The 17,704-nt window shown below is 38.5% G+C and overlaps 1 protein-coding gene and 1 pseudogene across 1 annotated transcript; one reads left to right on the top strand and one right to left on the bottom strand.

Moving 5' to 3' along the window:
• Positions 1 to 7,050: 7,050 nt before the first annotated feature.
• Positions 7,051 to 12,380, top strand: LOC149297655 (photoreceptor-specific nuclear receptor-like). The gene is made up of 8 exons (XM_089488267.1): positions 7,051 to 7,105; positions 7,869 to 8,025; positions 8,888 to 8,991; positions 9,713 to 9,961; positions 10,775 to 10,956; positions 11,254 to 11,494; positions 11,940 to 12,045; positions 12,248 to 12,380. Exons 1-8 carry the CDS (start codon positions 7,051 to 7,053, stop codon positions 12,378 to 12,380), a joined length of 1,227 nt encoding a protein of 408 aa, XP_089344393.1.
• Positions 12,381 to 14,117: 1,737 nt separating this feature from the next.
• The window catches only part of LOC149297656 (unconventional myosin-IXa-like), a 40,030-nt pseudogene continuing 36,443 nt past the window's right edge, over positions 14,118 to 17,704 (bottom strand).

A 17,704-nucleotide genomic window follows, 5' to 3' on the forward strand; every position in this document is an offset into this window, starting at 1 on the left:
TGAAAAAGCCTTGTTGAGGTCAGAGGAGAATGGGCAGACTGGTTCGACATGACAGACAGGCAACAGTTACAGCAGCAGAAGACCACACCGGGTGCCACTCCTGTCAGTCAAGAACAGGAAACTGAGGTTACAATTCGCACAAACTTGGTTCCAGCTGCGACATTTAGCAACCGCATGATGACATCATGTACATATGGACCGAAATCTCTGAGGAATGTTTCCAGCAACTTGTAGAAAGTATGCCACGAAGAATGAAGGCAAGGTGTACCTAATAAAGTGACCCGTGAGTGTATGTGGCTGTGCACAGTGTAATTTGGGGGCTACGTGTTAAAATAGATTTTAGGACATTTATACAGTGGTCTAGTTACCTTAGCAACCAATAGAACTATCAATCAGCAGGACATTTCCACTGAAAATATATATATATAAGTATACATTAAATTAATAAAGGATGTTTATAGTGAGAAGCGTTCCCTGATTCTCTGAGCTCTCAGTCACCCTCACCTGACAGGTGATAGTAATCCGGATCAGCAGGAGGCTGTAGAATGACATAAGGTGGAATTACTGACACCGCACTGCGGTGTAAATGACAAGCTAAACACGTCCCTCTCGCAAGCTGTCACACGCAGCTCTATCCGTGACCTCTCACCTGGCTCATACTCTATATTCCATTCACAGAAATGTGGAATAATACTGCATGGTACAAGATGCTTAATGGCTGGGGTCATGGCTTCACAAGAATAGGGTTACAATAGTCTTATCAGATTAGAAATGCACAAACTTGTTGCCACCGATTTCTAGCTACTTAGAATAGAATGATATTGATAGTATTAACTACATCTATTCAAATCTACAGTATTCTGTGTTTGTTATTTTTACTCTAGAATGTCTTTGGATGTGAAATGTTATGAGCTGTATTCAAGCAAAAATGAAGGCCTGTGCTGTTAAGACAGTTCCAGGAGGAATGTTAATGTCACAATTAATGCAAAGTTGTAGGACGGGTACAGTTAAGGTAATTACGTAAATAACTGACCAAAGCTGTACAGTTTAATCTGTCACAAACATTGTAATACACTCCAGAAAATAGTATCATAATGTAAGTATATGATGATAGTATCATAATGTAAGTATATGATAGTATCATAATGTCAGTATATGATAATGGTATCATAATGTAAGTATATGATAATGGTATCATAATGTAAGTATATGATAGTATCATAATGTCAGTATATGATAATGGTATCATAATGTAAGTATATGAGAATAGTATCATAATGTCAGTATATGAGAATAGTATCATAATGTCAGTATATGATAATGGTATCATAATGTAAGTATATGATAGTATCATAATGTAAGTATATGATAATGGTATCATAATGTAAGTATATGATAGTATCATAATGTAAGTATATGATAGTATCATAATGTCAGTATATGATAGTATCATAATGTAAGTATATGATAATAGTATCATAATGTAAGTATATGATAATAGTATCATAATGTAAGTATATGATAGTATCATAATGTCAGTATATGATAGTATCATAATGTAAGTATATGATAATAGTATCATAATGTAAGTATATGATAATAGTATCATAATGTCAGTTCTAGTTTTGTCATACCTTGTGAATGTATGTTCTGAAGATTTTGCGTGAATTGATTGTGCTATATAAATAAAACTTGAAAATAATAATAAACCAATGATTTTAACTCATTAAATATGTCTGTTAAAGTGTATCAAAATGTTCAATATTGAAACACAAGGGACTTGTAGTAGCACGTACTCGATTTAGCAGAGCTAGAGAGGTAACTCAAAAAGATTAAACTTTTTTTCCAAGTTAAACATTGCTACTCTATATAAAGTTAGATAATGTTGGACACAACTGCTGATTTGAGTTAAACATTGTCTGTTGAGTTGCCCATCTAGGACTAGACGTTAATTAGGAGTTGCCAGTTGAGTCAACCTGAACTGTAGTCAAGTTCAATTTAGTGAAGTTTAATTATGTTTCTTTGCGTTTTCTCTAAGTAACTCGGAGAACAAGCTCAATGTAACCACAGCGTTCAGGTGTCTTCAAATGTGACAAAAGACCAATGTGAATAAGTTTGAAAGAGACTATGTTTTACTGTGTGAATATGGGCATCACCACCATGTGAAAACAGCAATAAGAAGAAACCTTGTGAAAACCTCAGAAGATGTCAATGCTCTTAAATTATCCACTGCAATGAAATGGTAATCTCATACATTTTTCTGTTAGGTCACATCATAACATATGTAGAGTTGAACCCAAAGAATTGTGTTTAACGCACAGATTGCCTTTTTCCTCATCTTTCTGTCATGTCAAGTTGAGGAGAATTCACAAAACTCAGCGGTCTTCCGGTAGCATTTGTTTCCCTTGTTTTTGACTGAAGTAACAGCAGATTTATGTAACATTCCCAAACCACTCTGTCAGTCATTATGAGTAACACCAAACACACAAGCTTCACATTGCCAATCCTACAGCCACTTGTACCCAAATTAGTATGTTAAATTACACAAACCAGGCTGTGACCTCCAAATGCACCCATGCCTCCTGTATGGGGATATTTCTCTTAAATGTTACATGTATTGTATGAGAGAGACACAATTGTCATTATTCTACTTGGTCATACTGTTGCTGCCCACAAAACAGCTGCTCGCGTCTCACTTTGATACAATGTGTAAACGCATTAGAGTGGGATTATAAGATTTACAACGGTGTTGGCTTCTAACACTCTATCCTAATCTCATCACTGAGGGACAGCAAGTCTATGAACTAGGAACGTTTATGTCCTCATGTGAGGCTGACCCATCACAGCAAACCTTATATTACAGTCTTTACATTATTGCTTTTGTAAGTTATATGTAGGTTTACTGTAATTGACATCTATTTTGTTGCCAGTTGGGTAAAAAACATACGAAGCTATCTGATTATGACAATATAATGGCATAAATATATTTAGTCAAATGATAAGGTTTATGGATTTGTAATAAGTGATAAGACATTTATAAAACACTGACAAGTCTCAAAAGTGGAACAAATCACATACACATAACCCCATCAGTATATATGTTATTGCACTGGAGGGCAACAAAACAGAATAAAATGTATTCCTTGGCAGATTCCCCAAAAATAGATAAAATGAAACATTAACAGGATATGTGGAACAGGCAGAAAACGGGTTAAACTGAGATGACTATATTCATTCAATTTTTGCAAATGAAAAATGTGTATGTACTGCAGTGTCATATTTCAGCCTCTGGCTGCAGGATTTAATGGAATGTGTCAGAAAGCAAGAAACAGAAATGTAAACAGATCAATATTAAGGTCACACAAGGTTTTTCCTGGACTGTAGCAGACTCCCTTACCACCTCTTCACCCACCCCTCCAAACATGGACCCACCATCTGCTGGCTGATTCCTGAGCTTTGGACGTACTCCTCGGCTTATTGGGTTTTGGTTTTTTTGGGGGGGGTAGCTTCCTCCTCTCTCTCTCTCTCTCCTCTCGTTTATAGATAAATGGATTACTTGGGGATTTTTTTATAATTACCATAATTTAACATTAAGTAGCTATTCTCAAATTAAACCCTTTTTAACAACCAATACATAGTAGGTTTTTGTTGCTGATGGCAAAACCATACTGTGCCCTGTGTCACACACACAAAATAACGACGCTACCAAATATTGTAGTACCACATCCACAATATTAATTTAAGGAGATACCCTATATTTTATCTCCGATTCTAAATTCTTTCAGATCGCCGAAAATTATAATTCAAATTAGAGAGATATCGCCACGATAGTCAATAAAAAATATTTATTTATTGTGAATACAATTTATAAAATCTATGTATGAGTCACACAGTGCATAATATAAAACACAACGTTCTAAAACATGTCAAAATTGAATCAATTCAAATACAGTATATAATCGATAGTTATCAATATCAATTAGTACTATATTAGTCTAACACACAATTAATTCCCAGTCCACTCAGCAACCAAAAATTTATAATAATCAGGGCAGTAATAAAGATATCACTATCTCTCTTATATTAGTTTAACTAATATGACAAATTAAAAATAATTTAATAATGTCTACGAGTATTAGTGAAATTTCTAATAGATGCAAATGATGTCAAACTTCATCTACAGGTAAAAATACCTTTTCATTATTGTTATTGTCACGGGTTATAAGCTGCAGTCTCACAAGCCGCCATATACAATAATGCAATATATTATTTCCCGGAAACAGGGAATTCTATATGAAGAAGACAAAATTCATCTCTATTCAGAATAATAAAACAATTATATTTACCACCACTTGTTGCTGTTGTCCAACTGGTCCTTGTAGAAGTTAATCCAGGTTCAGTGGCAAGAAATTAAGTGGGAAAGAATATAACTTTCTAAAAGTTATATAGGTTAGAACTCAAAGTAACTCCAAGAGTGAAATATGGTGCCAGGATCTTTAGATTCCAATACTCTGGGGTAAATTTGGTGAATCAGTCCGTCCTTTTCCTTTTTCTTTTTTTTTTTTAATTATCCAAGACATAAGCTTAAAAACAGAGCTTATTATCATAGCCTCCACCTCTTGATTGGAATTCTCCAATCATAACGGTGGGTTTTACCCATTAAAAATTAGGATTTCTACTCATATTTACACCGTTGTAATTTCTTAATTTACCTGTGAGAGACGCTCTGGTCTAAGAATTAACTTAAAACCATTACATATGTGTTTGGAATTTATCCTTGGTCACCCTAATCGCCAGGTGTTACCTCCTAGATAGTAACTCAGGCCTTGCTATTCTTACCATGTATCCCCCATACCGATTTACATTTCTAAAGATATACAGCGTCTACTCCTTAACTTTCTCATGGAAGATAACATTAATTGTATCATACATACTGAAACATCTATATACATGAATACTTCTTTGTTCTCTATTATAGAGGGAACAAACACAAAAAGAAATCATCACTACATGATTAAGTAAAATAAAATGGCTCTGACTCCATTTTGTGTTCATGTAAAGTACAGAATATATGGAATACATGTTTTCTATGATAAAATATCTGACATGGTAAAATTACCCTTTCACCCCTATCTAAGTGTAATAGGTTTTCATGGACTATCCAAGAAGAACCAGATTATGTGCATTGAGCATTCTTGATATTGATAGCCACTATATTATATTATTTGGCTTTTGCTTGCCCCCTAATGCCAGCTCTGTCCTGCTTAAACCCAGTCACCATATTAGCTTATAATAAAGTTGCTGCAATAGATCTATCATCGGCAACATAACTTGTTGCTTCAAATCTGAGAAACAGACCCTCTAGGTGTGGACAATGCCTCCTTCTCTTTTGTAATATACACCCCTTTTACAACCTTCATAATCTATAGATTTGTGCATTCGTCTTCGGGCGAACATGGAAACGAACACGAAGAGTGCGTTTTCGTGTTCGTTCCGAAGACACGCCGAAGAGAAGACAGCGGCGGTAAAACCTAGGCGAAGACGAAGACACACACCACGAAGATCTTCGTGATCGTCTTCGTCTTCGTCTACCATTCCCCCCACCCCTTCTAACTTACCTTGTCATCGCGGCATTTCCCGGAAGTGGAAATCCGCAGGTTCGCCGTCAGGGGTTACAAGGCAGTGCGAATGAGCCTATTGGTCACCTACAGGGACCTCCTCTGGCATCAACCAATTGGTTGATGCTAGAGGAAGACCCTGCAGGTGACCAATAGGCTCACTCGCACGGCCTTTGTAAGTTGTAACCCCTGACAGCAAACCTATGGATTTCCGCTCCCGTTAACCCCTTCAATGCTACGTTAGATAATGGGAGTGGAAATCCGTTGGTTAAACGGCCGTGCAAGCGACCAATAGGCTTACTCGCACGGCCCCTTAACCCTTTAAAAAAATTTTTAACCCCTAATAAAAGTTAACCCCAATGCTGCAACTTACCCGGCACATCCCATTGGTCTCCCTCCCTGTTCAATTAGTTAAATGTCCGTACGAGCGACTTTATTGGCAGACGAGCCCCCTGCTGACGACCAATAGAGTTGCTCATACGTACATTTAAACTCCTGGCGCCAGAGCTGCGTTAACCCCGTATTAACCCCTTAACCGGAAAAAACTAAGAAAAAACGAACACGAAGAATGTCCACGAATATTCGCCCGAAGAGAAGACAGGAACGGGCGAATATTCGCGGAATACGAAGATTTTTTTCCCCCCGAAGACGAGCACGAAGAGCCCCCTGGTGCCCAAGTCTAATAATCTATTTAACTACGATAAAAAGTTAATTTCCAGTCTTCTCTTCCCTCCAGCCTATACATGTTACTTTAATTTGATCACAAGTGATCATAAAGCATGCAGCACTTTACTGGACCTTTCTCCAGACTCTCTCCCCAATACCTATATTTTACGGATATATATAATATTTGAAATATGAAATAAAAAGTGAACATCCATAGAAAGAAAAGATTCTGAAAACACACTTTGATTTGTTTGAAATGCATATATTTGCTGTTTGACATAAAGGCTGTGCTTCATTGTGTAAAATTGTATCTGTGTAGTTTGGGGCACAGACTTCATAATTTGAACTGGGCTATGATATTGAGTTATATCTGCCCTAAACTTCCAAAATGGACACATGTGGCTGGATGACTGCTCCATTTTATCGTAGAAGGTAAAGATTAAGAGGATAACAAGAGGCATCTGCTTACACAGCGTTAAGAGCTAATCTCCAGGCCCTAAGAAAACTCTTAACGAAAGATAGGGAGGAAGAGAAAGATAAACCTCTTCATTAGTCTCATGCCTCTTTTCGAAAACATCATTCTTGCTTCCTTTGGTCACCTGCTACAATCAGACACCACACCGAGATATTTGCAGTATAGGTGGTTGGATAAAGAAACATAGCAGAACTTTGGGAGATCGTCCTCACCCCTGGAGCAGCAAGGAGCTTAGACTTCGGTAGCAGAAGGAGAATCGTCTAGTGAAATACATTGGGAAATCAAGGTGACATGACCTCACCCACCGGATCTGTCCTCAGCACCAGTGCAGAAGACAGTCACTCAGGTAAGGAGAAAGTGTTCTGTCACTTCAACCAACATGACCTCTCACCGTCCCCATTGTTCTTCTAAAAGTCATGGTGCTACAGAGACGTCTATTCTGAAAATCAGATGTAATCAAAAGCGACAATTTACACTACACTTCTGTTATTCGCTTTCAGGAGGATCACAATATTTATTTTTTGTGCATACAGGGAGTGTGTTAGAGCACCATACTTTGAGTTTTGTGGCTGGCACTGCTAAATCCTGTAGCCAAGATGGAGTTGAGTAATGTGAATTTGATGTATTATTGTATTATTAATGGATTGATGTACCTTTCTCATAAATAATCGTTTAATCATCCATCACTACTGGGAACCCTTAATTGTGATATGAAACTAGGCTGTTCATACACAAAATGAAAAAGCTTCTAAAAAATGTCTATTGTATTTAAGTGTTTAAATTGTCAGCAGGTGGGATAAAATGAAAAATCTGTTAAGGTTTTGCTTAGCTTAATAGAGATTTAATATTGTGGTACGGTAGACATGCTTTGTACTTCCCTGTATCTGTATGTATGCACATATTCAATTGGGATTTTATGGTATGTGAGCACCCAAACTGGTGCTTTTCTCACTACAATTTAGGTTCCTACTTGAGAACAGATATCTTGAGTCGCGGCTTTCATCAGGACCGTTATCAGAGCCGATTGCTTGTCTCATAATGAGCCTCTATAATAGGATGTGGATACCTGCTGACTTGACGCCTCCTTAACATTGTTTTTTTTCTTGCAGTTCCAAGTCCTGCTCCTGGTCCTGCTCCAGTCCCTAGCCCTGCCCTTTTGTGCCGTGTGTGCGGTGATAGCAGCAGCGGAAAACACTATGGCATCTACGCCTGCAATGGTTGCAGTGGCTTCTTCAAGAGGAGTGTACGGAGGAAACTCATATACAGGTACAGACAATGGGTTTAGTGTAAATGGAACTTCTTCCTTGGTTCCAAATTTGAGCAGAAGGGGATCAATGGAGTGACAATAAGAGGGGCGCCTATGAACATACATGGAAGCTCTGCATGAGGAGAATGGATTGTTAGTATTTTCCTTTCCACTAGTATTTAGTGACAGTGAGCAAAGATTATTGTCTCTAAAAGCCCATTTCTGCCCCATTATGCTTAACACCAGTTGTGAGGACCCTGAACGTTATATATATATATATATATATATATATATATTCCCATATTCACTGAATTACAGGACCAGCTCAGCCCTGCTAACAGGAGAAGCTTACTTGGGTATGCATTTCTTATTGCATAGTGAAATGTTCCACATGTTAGTGAATTAATTCCAAGCCAAAAAATTATTTGGCGCTATAGAGTATAGAAAGCAGATAAAGATTACATGATTCCCCAGCCTGTAAGTAAAAAAGGAAGTATAAGGAAAACAAAATAAAAAATTTTTGTAACATTAAACTGCTCTCCTTTTTTTTCTTACAATAGCAACCCTTTAGGCAGACGGGCAAATGCAGTACAAAAGTGAGTCAATTTTCAGCCACATGGACCAGAAATGTTATTTTAAATTCTTTTGGAAGCACAGGTGGGGCTGAATTAAGAGCCGGGTGAACTGGTAGGAAAGGGTTATGGCACCAGGTGCTTCCTGGATTATTATACACGGGTGGAGGCAGCACTGAGGGCAAATTATCACCACACGTGCCATTTAGTCGAAGGTCAGTCTGAATGCAGATCTGTCTTGTAGCTTTCAATAAATACTGCTCACTTGATCACCTTTGGCTCTTTTTAGAACACCATTATTCTGTTTCAGATGCCAAGCAGGTACTGGATTGTGTCCAGTGGATAAAGCCCACAGAAACCAATGTCAAGCATGCAGGCTGAAGAAATGTCTCCAAACTGGCATGAACAAGGACGGTAAGCGTCAGAAATGTGGGCATATATATATATATATATATAATGTAAAAGGGTGAAGCCGTATTAGTCCAGTAGACACGATGTCAAAAGATAGAGTATTGCAGAGTATGCGGTGATACCTTTTTTATTGGACTAACATAATATTAAAAAGACAAGCTTTCGAGAGTTATCCTCCCTTCATCAGGTCTGAAGCAATACTAATCAACATGATAGAGGTTACAACTTAAAACAAGTGATTGTATAAGAGGGGGGGGGTTGAGTGGGGTGTCGTAAATAATAGGTCTGGAGGTGAGAAATGCAGAGCGGTAGAGAGATAACCCAGGGACAGAACAGATAAACATTATATATTATATATATATATAATGGGAACCATAGTATGAGAACAAGGGACAGATGATCTCTTGCTTCGTAGTGATAACCAATAAGGGGGGATTGCTGAAGGTCAAGGAGAAGCATACTTTCATTTACTTTCAATAAGCAGTAATATAATGTACTGCCTCATTATAATCAAATTATAAATTGTAGCCACTATAGGCTGCAGGTGGATGACATAACTCTCAACAGAGTAGCTGTCCCACCTTTGCTCCCGTCTAGCCCAGGCAGCCATTAAATCAATGGAGATATGTGCTGTAGCAGCTCCACATCTGTATCTGTATCTTGAAACGTTGAGGGATATTCATGATTTGTAAATTTACACATTGTATTGTTTTACCCACTACAGCTGTTCAGAATGAACGTCAGCCACGCAGCACATCTCAAATCCGTCTGGACAGCATAGACTTGAACACTGAGAGTCGCATGGAGCACTTGGCTACAACCCGAGAACCTCTCCCATCTTGCCCACCTGTCAACAGCCTCCGGACCCCTGTTCCTACTGTAATAACTGGGACCCTCAGCCCTCCGCACAACCATCGTTTCATGGCAAGCTTGATGACAGCAGAAACCTGTGCCAAGCTAGAGCCAGAGGAAGGTGAGAAAGTTGTAATAATAGTTGTAGTACTAAAGGGGCGAAGGGGTTCAATGTGCAATTGTACATGTTACAATTCTGAACACAATATTAATCTGTAAACACCATTACATATTACATTACATATAGATATATATATATATATATATATATATATATATATATATATATATATATATATATATATATATATATAAATATGGTGAAGCTATCTTATCTTCCTTTCTCAGGATGTACGTGATTATTCCTGCCCAATAAGTTATCTTTCCACTCTTGTTAAATTGCTGATAGTTTTTGAGGGTCCAGGGAGCGTTTGTAAAGGGCGGGGTGAGACGAGAGAGAACTTGTGGATGAGTGAAGAGAAATGTTATTGGTAACATTACCTGTAGAAATCATTTGATTGTATTATTAGGGGTTAGTTGGTGATCAGGGATGGATAGAATTCTTAGCTATGGTATATAGTGTCCAAGTCATGTTGGGGGTAGGAGGCCTTCTCTCTTGGTGGTGGTTGGCCCATATGTGCTGAAATGTGTGCTTGCAACAACACTGATCTCTGGTCATGCTCATGACTGGTAGGGCCTAAAAGAGAGGACAGATTAGACCATCCTTCCAAGAGAGTCACACAGAAATGGACCTCCTAAATATTTTGAGGGGTCCAAATTCTCTGTCACTGCTGTAGCATTCAAAAAAAAAGAAGAGTTTCATTTGTTGAGCCACACAACACATTTATTGACTCAATATGTTTAATGCTGTTGATGCATTTATGAGTCTAGATAACCACAGTATGACTCCCCTGACCTTCTGTTATCTTTCCAGCTGAGGAGAACATTGATGTTACAAGCAATGAACCTGAGCGCACACCAAGTGATTTTCAGATGTCAGGGTTCCCCGCATCCAGTCCAGAAGGTGTATATGAAACCTCAGCTCGTCTCCTCTTCATGGCTGTGAAATGGGCCAAGAACCTCCCAGTTTTTTCCAACCTTCCTTTCAGGGACCAGGTAAAAGCCAGATTAACACTATAATGTCTACCCCTGAACTGTGCTTTCTACCCCTTCTTATTTATCAGTTATACCCTCCATCCACATAGTGTTACATGTTTAAGACCCTAACCTGAATTCAAAATTGGATGCACTCTTCACAGTAGTATGAGGGCTGCCCTTAATATTTCATGATTTTAATGGGGAAAAAATCTATTTTATAGGAGCTTTTATTTGTTTTATCAGATACAATCACATATATTGTATTCCACTGTTAAACTACATTCCAAATTGTTCCTATATATCCCCTTGCTGCAGGTGATCCTACTTGAGGAGGCATGGAGCGAGCTATTCCTTTTATGTGCCATTCAATGGTCTATGCCTCTGGAAAGCTGCCCATTGCTGTCTGTGCCAGATTTGTCTCCCAGTGTCAATGGGAAATCCATCTCCTCCAGTGTAGATGTCCGGATTCTCCAAGAAACCATCAGTCGCTTTAAGTCGCTCAGTGTTGACCCCACAGAGTTTGCCTGTATGAAAGCTGTCCTGCTTTTTAAGCCTGGTGAGTATGGAAGATCAGTAAGCAAAGATATCTGCACAAGAATTGGCTATTCTGTGCCTATTCATTCCCCATGCTTCTTAATACAAAGAAGTTCAGTGGGTAGTGGAATTTGTGAGCTATGTAGTTTACATGTAAGACACATGTTAAGAATTTAATATCAACAAGGTTGATTTTTGTTATATATATATATATGCTCAAGTACCCAAACCCATGTATTTCTCTAGTCCCTTATTCTTAACCATCAAGCAAACCTACAATCAATCACAGCACCCTGTGGTGTCAAGGCATTCATATGTTAAATCTCATTTAATCTCACCCGTTTGTGTTTTTATGTGCTTGCTTTATATATCTATATATTATATATATAATCACTAATGACATACCTCTTATGTCTCACACATGCTACAACATGTTCAGTTCAAAATGTTCTCCTGTTGTATTCCAGAAACAAGGGGTCTTAAAGACCCTGAACAAGTAGAAAACTTGCAAGACCAATCTCAAATGATGCTGGCCCAACATACTAGGAGTCATTACCCTACCCAACCAGTGAGGTAACCCATGCACGGGACATATGTAACCAGTTTTATCATTCTGTACTCATGATTAATATTAAAAGACAACATATACATATTTAGAAATACACCTTGGTAATTTAGTGTCTTTCAGTGGCCAGGGACCTATGTGTTGGGGAAAATACTAGCCACGCTTGTAGGCAAACACAGTCTCAAAATAGTCTTTTGTCTTTACTCTCAGATTTGGGAAGCTTCTTCTCCTCTCTCCGTCCCTTCGATTCATCTCATCAGAACGCATCGAACTTCTGTTCTTTCACCGCACCATTGGAAACACCCCAATGGAGAAACTGCTATGTGACATGTTTAAAAACTGAATATGCAACTACCTCTAAGGAGCGCTCAGTAAATGGACAATCAATAACCATGTAAAAAAATCTATAATCCCAAGACATCAAAGATATAACAACAAATTCATCTGTGCTATACATTGCCCCCCCACCTCTGTATTGAACACATTTGTCAAAAAAACCTAAAAGAAAAGTTTTAGTAGATTTGTAAGAAAAGGGAATGCTGGTATGTGTGTGCATTGCCTTGTTATATGCGGCACGCATCCTACTTCCTTTTAGCACAGTACATGGCAGCCGTTCCTAAAGCAACTTCTATTCAGGCTCCATCTGTTAGATCTGTTTGTTAATATATGTCCAAACCCCTCTAAACAACTGTCACATGTGTCTTATTTTTGCTCTGTGAAAATAATATTTATTTACCCAGCTCTTTTGTGTATAACCTGATTTTCTGCTTGTTTTAAATAAAAATCTTTTTTTCAATTCAACCTTATTAGCGATCACTCTCACATCAATCCCTAGGAGAGCGGATAAGTTTAAAGCAACCATGTAGAGAGAGCAAGATAATGGTAACTATGCTACCATTCTAATAGGGGAACTCAAAAATGGCAAACTAAAATTGGACACAAACTGTAATTTGTTAAATCTTTCTCGCCTCTTTCCCTACGTTCCAGTGAGTAACTATTGTGCATACTCAGGATTCTATGTAGGTAAGAAATGTTTGTTAATCTGGTTGTTTCATATAACCTCACTGTGTTACTTTACAACTTCAAATTAGGACACAGAAGAAAGACACTTCCTCAGCTTTTGACATTCTGCAGTCTTTGTTCTTTAATAAGCTCTGGGGTTTGTTCGCAATGTGATGAGTTTTACAGCCAAAATATTACACAGATTTTACTGAATACATACAACAGCGACGCTACCACCAGTCTGTTCTCACCTGCACCCAGTGGCTTCCTCCAGATACACGATATTTACATTCAGCCTGGAAGGATCTGCCCTTTATAAGTCTCAGCAGGCTTATGTGGGGGTATATCTTCAGCCAAAAGGGTGTTCTAAGAAGAGTCAGCTGCCCTGACCCCAAGTCTGTCCTCACACAGTTCAGGTACATAATATCCTGTTTAACAGACTTAAGACTTCTGGATACACAAATCCCAAAGGATTTACCCTTGATATTTTGGTGTTTGGCTTTAACAAACATTTTGAAGGAATGTTTGACACAAATGGTCAAATGTTTTATTGGGATTCATGTAAATGTTCACAGATGTCTTAAGTATTCATATGTAGCAGGCAGACAGAGGGTAAATTGGAGGCTGTCTCCCATAGGTAGGATAAGCCATGCATTTTGGGAGGCCCCATCCTTCCAAAGCTTTATGTGACCACAGTGCAGATGCTGCTTTAAATTAACAGGAACGGTTTATTTATAATGAGGCTTAGAAACCACCAATAAAATTAATAATATTAATATAATAATATTTATAATAAAAACCTCTCTTTTGCAAGATCAGTATTTTAGGAGAGGATTGGTTATGAAGTCCTGTGACGGATATTCCACAAGCTGTGGAGTCAGCTGGATAAGGCTTTTGTTAAACGTGGCCCCTCATGGTCCATGGTGTGGGCTGGCAGAGCATGCCTAGCCATCTGTAACTCCTGGCTCTCCAGGAGCCACAAGGCTGAAGCTATGGGGTTTTGGCGAGAAGGTTTTTTTGTGGAATTTGGCAGATACAGGATTTCCAACAAGTAACAAAAAAACAGAGTGTACATCCTTCACACCATGAATTCATTGCTCCCAAATAGCACAAGAGACTGTGAGCTGCCATCTGATCCCAGAATCCTCTGATCTCCACCCTCTGGTCGGTCCCTGGGTTTCTGAGGAGATTGTTTGACATTCTTGAGTTTTTGACGTCCTTTCTCAGGGTTGAAGGTCCCCCTGGTGGTGAAGTGCATAGGAGCTCCTGGGTCCTGGTAGTCAGTGGTTGATTGGTCTCGGCTCTCTCCTGTCGCTCGATAGAAAGGGGGTTTTGGATGCAGGTGGAACCTCTTACGGCCCAGATGGGGAAGGCAAGATGAGGCGATGGGAGAGGAAAGATTGCGGTCTCCACTGTCTGTGCTCTCCCCTTCCCTTTTGACTTGTTTCCTTGTTCTTGTAAGCTCAGATCGTGATCCTCGGGCAGAGCTTAAAGCAAAGCTTCTCTCTGCAGAAGCAAAAAAGTGAAAAGACAAATGAGCTGATGGTGTGAGTTGCAAAACTTGTATTTATAGAACAATAAGTGGTTTAGTCACTAAAGCAAAAGATATATAATTTCCACTCCCTGACTTCACCATGCTTTACAAAAGGCACAAACTTGACAAGTTTCAGTGCAGTAGCTTGTATTCTCAGATTATATAATATCCAGCTCAGCTTTTCTTGCAAGAGAATTTCACATGGGTTGGCTCTTACTAATCTGTAGTGAAATCTGTGAACCATAAATTCCAATATGGATGGCGTCATGTTTGGCTTTATTTATGCAATGGATTCGGTAACAGCATCGGTGAATCACCGATACATGAATACAGTGAAACAGAAGATTCTTGGTAAATTGTACCATACCAGATCGAATTGACACAGCACCCTCGGAGTCGCAATTCAGATTTTCTGAGCTGTCTGCAGTTCCAAGAGATGCCTCCGATTCCAGGGTCTCATCATCTGATGCGCGGGGCTCTAATGCCAGCATTTCATAGGCCAGCTCCTCCCTGTGATTAAAAATAGTGATGTGAAAAATGGGTACAATGACCTTTGCATAAAGAACTATAGATCCACCAACTTTTATATGAAATATAAATATCCAGCCTTCTCTAGTAGCTGTCTAGTCAGAAAGTGTGTAAACAGAAATGTAATTGCTCATGGTGGGCAATTTAATGATGTTCTATGGACCTTCACAAACCTTGCCACAGACACTGTTACTTTACCCAAGAGCAGAAATAGGCAATGTATTCTTCACTACATTTAAAAATGTATGTCAGTGTAACGTTTAAAGTATCTTCACCAACTGCCCAAATGGCATCATCTTTCTTTGGTTTTGGCTTTGCCTGATTGTAATATAAGATACACCAGTGGTTTTAAAATTAAATTCAGTAATTGTGTGGGATGAACAGTATCCTGATTCACATTCTATGTTACTTAGCTAAAAAGCTTCATTTAGGTCCCTGTAAATTCACACACATCCTTTACTAATATTGAAAACGGGTGTCATCACAATGCAAGCCAAAAAGTTATGGTGGATATGCTTGCTGCAAACGAACTGACCAGGATTGGTTCTTTATGTTAACTTGAGTGGCAAAGACAACTGGGACATAGTATGCTCGTATGCTCGTGATCACCACTGCTGACTTCTTTGGTCACCAAGATATGTATTTGACCAATCGCCTTTACCAATGGTTTTATGTGCAAAAAGGTGCATGTGGCCAATAGTTCAGAACTACATAGCTGCAGATGGTACCATATATTTAATGTAATATCCAGCTCTGCTTGATCCACAAAAGCATATGACCTAGAGTTTTCATTAGACCATATTTTACAATACATTGTATAAATATCACAGAAAGCATCTTATATTCGAACACCATGCTTCTATCACCCTTGGATAATCACTTTTCCTGGTACACTGAAACAGAAAAGGAATGGGCTTGTAAGCCATAACCCCCCTCCTTTAATAGATATTTGCCATTCTGGATCTTACTTCTCCTTCTGCAGAGTCTCAATCTGCTGGGCCAAAACTCTCTCCTCTTGTTGCATGGCTGCTTCCTTCTGCTCTGTAGACTCCTCTTCCGAAGGAATGTTTGATAACACGTGATCAGCACCCGCATCAGGGGCCACGGTGGAAAGGCCAGTAATCACTGGGCTCAAGCTTGAGCGTAAACGTCCCTTCCCCTGTGCAAAGGACAGTGCATCAACATACATACAGTATCAGATGCTTGCATCACTGAAAATAATCACAATAAAACTGGAAACAGTATAGATGTACATCTGTTTACGCCAGTTTACAACACAGCACAACCTATAGGTGAGAAGCTAAATATTTTATCTCTGGTGTGGTTAACATAATATTTCTAGCCATGCAATTAGTTTGTCAGGCCTTCCGCAATTAATAAAACCGATACAGGTTGATTAAGGGAAAAACAGTAATTTGTGTTTACTAAAAGATAATTATCACACAACTTTAGAAAAAAAGCAATAACAATGTATGTTCTGTTATGCTAACATAACAAGAGCTACTTTCAAAATGTGTCGTGCGATTGTGTCATGTTATTGATTGTTGGCTATTCTACCATTACTATGATGTGCATAAAACACAGCAATGGGGTCCTTTAAAAAGCTGCTTTAGATAATAAGCGAATAAGCACAAAAATCTAATTCTTACCTTTAGGAAAAGCCTACAGCCTATTAACCTCAGACAACTGTCTATGCCCTTAGCATACATTGTATCATATAAAACAGGTATAATGGCTGAACATACAACAAGGACAGATGCCATGTACGTATACAAACATTTGTGTGTAATATTATATATATAATATACCTACACTATCGTTTGGGGTCACATAGCTGTTTTCCTGGAAAAACAAGGACATTTCTAGCTGTGTAACATTATTGCAGATGGGTTTTCTAATGATCAATTAGCATTTTAAACTTAACAGACACAACATGAAATTGGAACACAGGAGTGATGGTTACTGTTAAAGGGCCTCTCTACGTCTATGAAGATATTCCACTAAAACAAAAATCAGCCGTTTAGAGCTACAATAATCACTTACAGCATTAACAATGTATGCACTCTATTTCTGATCCACCTGATGTTATTTTAATAGACAAAACGTGCTTTTCTTTCAAAAACAACGACATTTCTAAGTGACCCCAAACTTTTGAATGGTAGTATATTTATATACATATATACACAAACATGCTGTGCATAAAATTCAGATGCTATTATGTGGTACTACATATGTAGTTCTAGACTACACTTAAGGATGACACTTAGTACTTTAGGGAGTTTTCAATACTACATGAAAGGAAAGACCAGGCTGATGAGTGATTAATTCATACAAGACAAGTGTACTCCGCTGTAAGGAAGGAATTCCCAGGAATGTAAAGTTTATTGTGTGACAATACTGGGTGAATAAAAAAGAAGTCATGTATGGGTTACCAGGGGGGTGAATGTTAACGGTAATGAAAGTAAACAGAACTTGAGGAAATGGGGACAGTGCAAATGAGCGTCACAGACAACCTGAGGTTGATATACATACCGGCAGAGAGCTGCGACTTATGCTCATAAATCTAACAGCAATTAGTACGGGTTTCTGGATTAGAAAAGGAG

The sequence above is a fragment of the Sceloporus occidentalis genome, unplaced genomic scaffold (assembly GCF_023333645.1).
Source record: "Sceloporus occidentalis isolate IW3139 unplaced genomic scaffold, rSceOcc1.0.p SCAF_37, whole genome shotgun sequence".
NCBI lineage: Eukaryota > Metazoa > Chordata > Lepidosauria > Squamata > Phrynosomatidae > Sceloporus > Sceloporus occidentalis.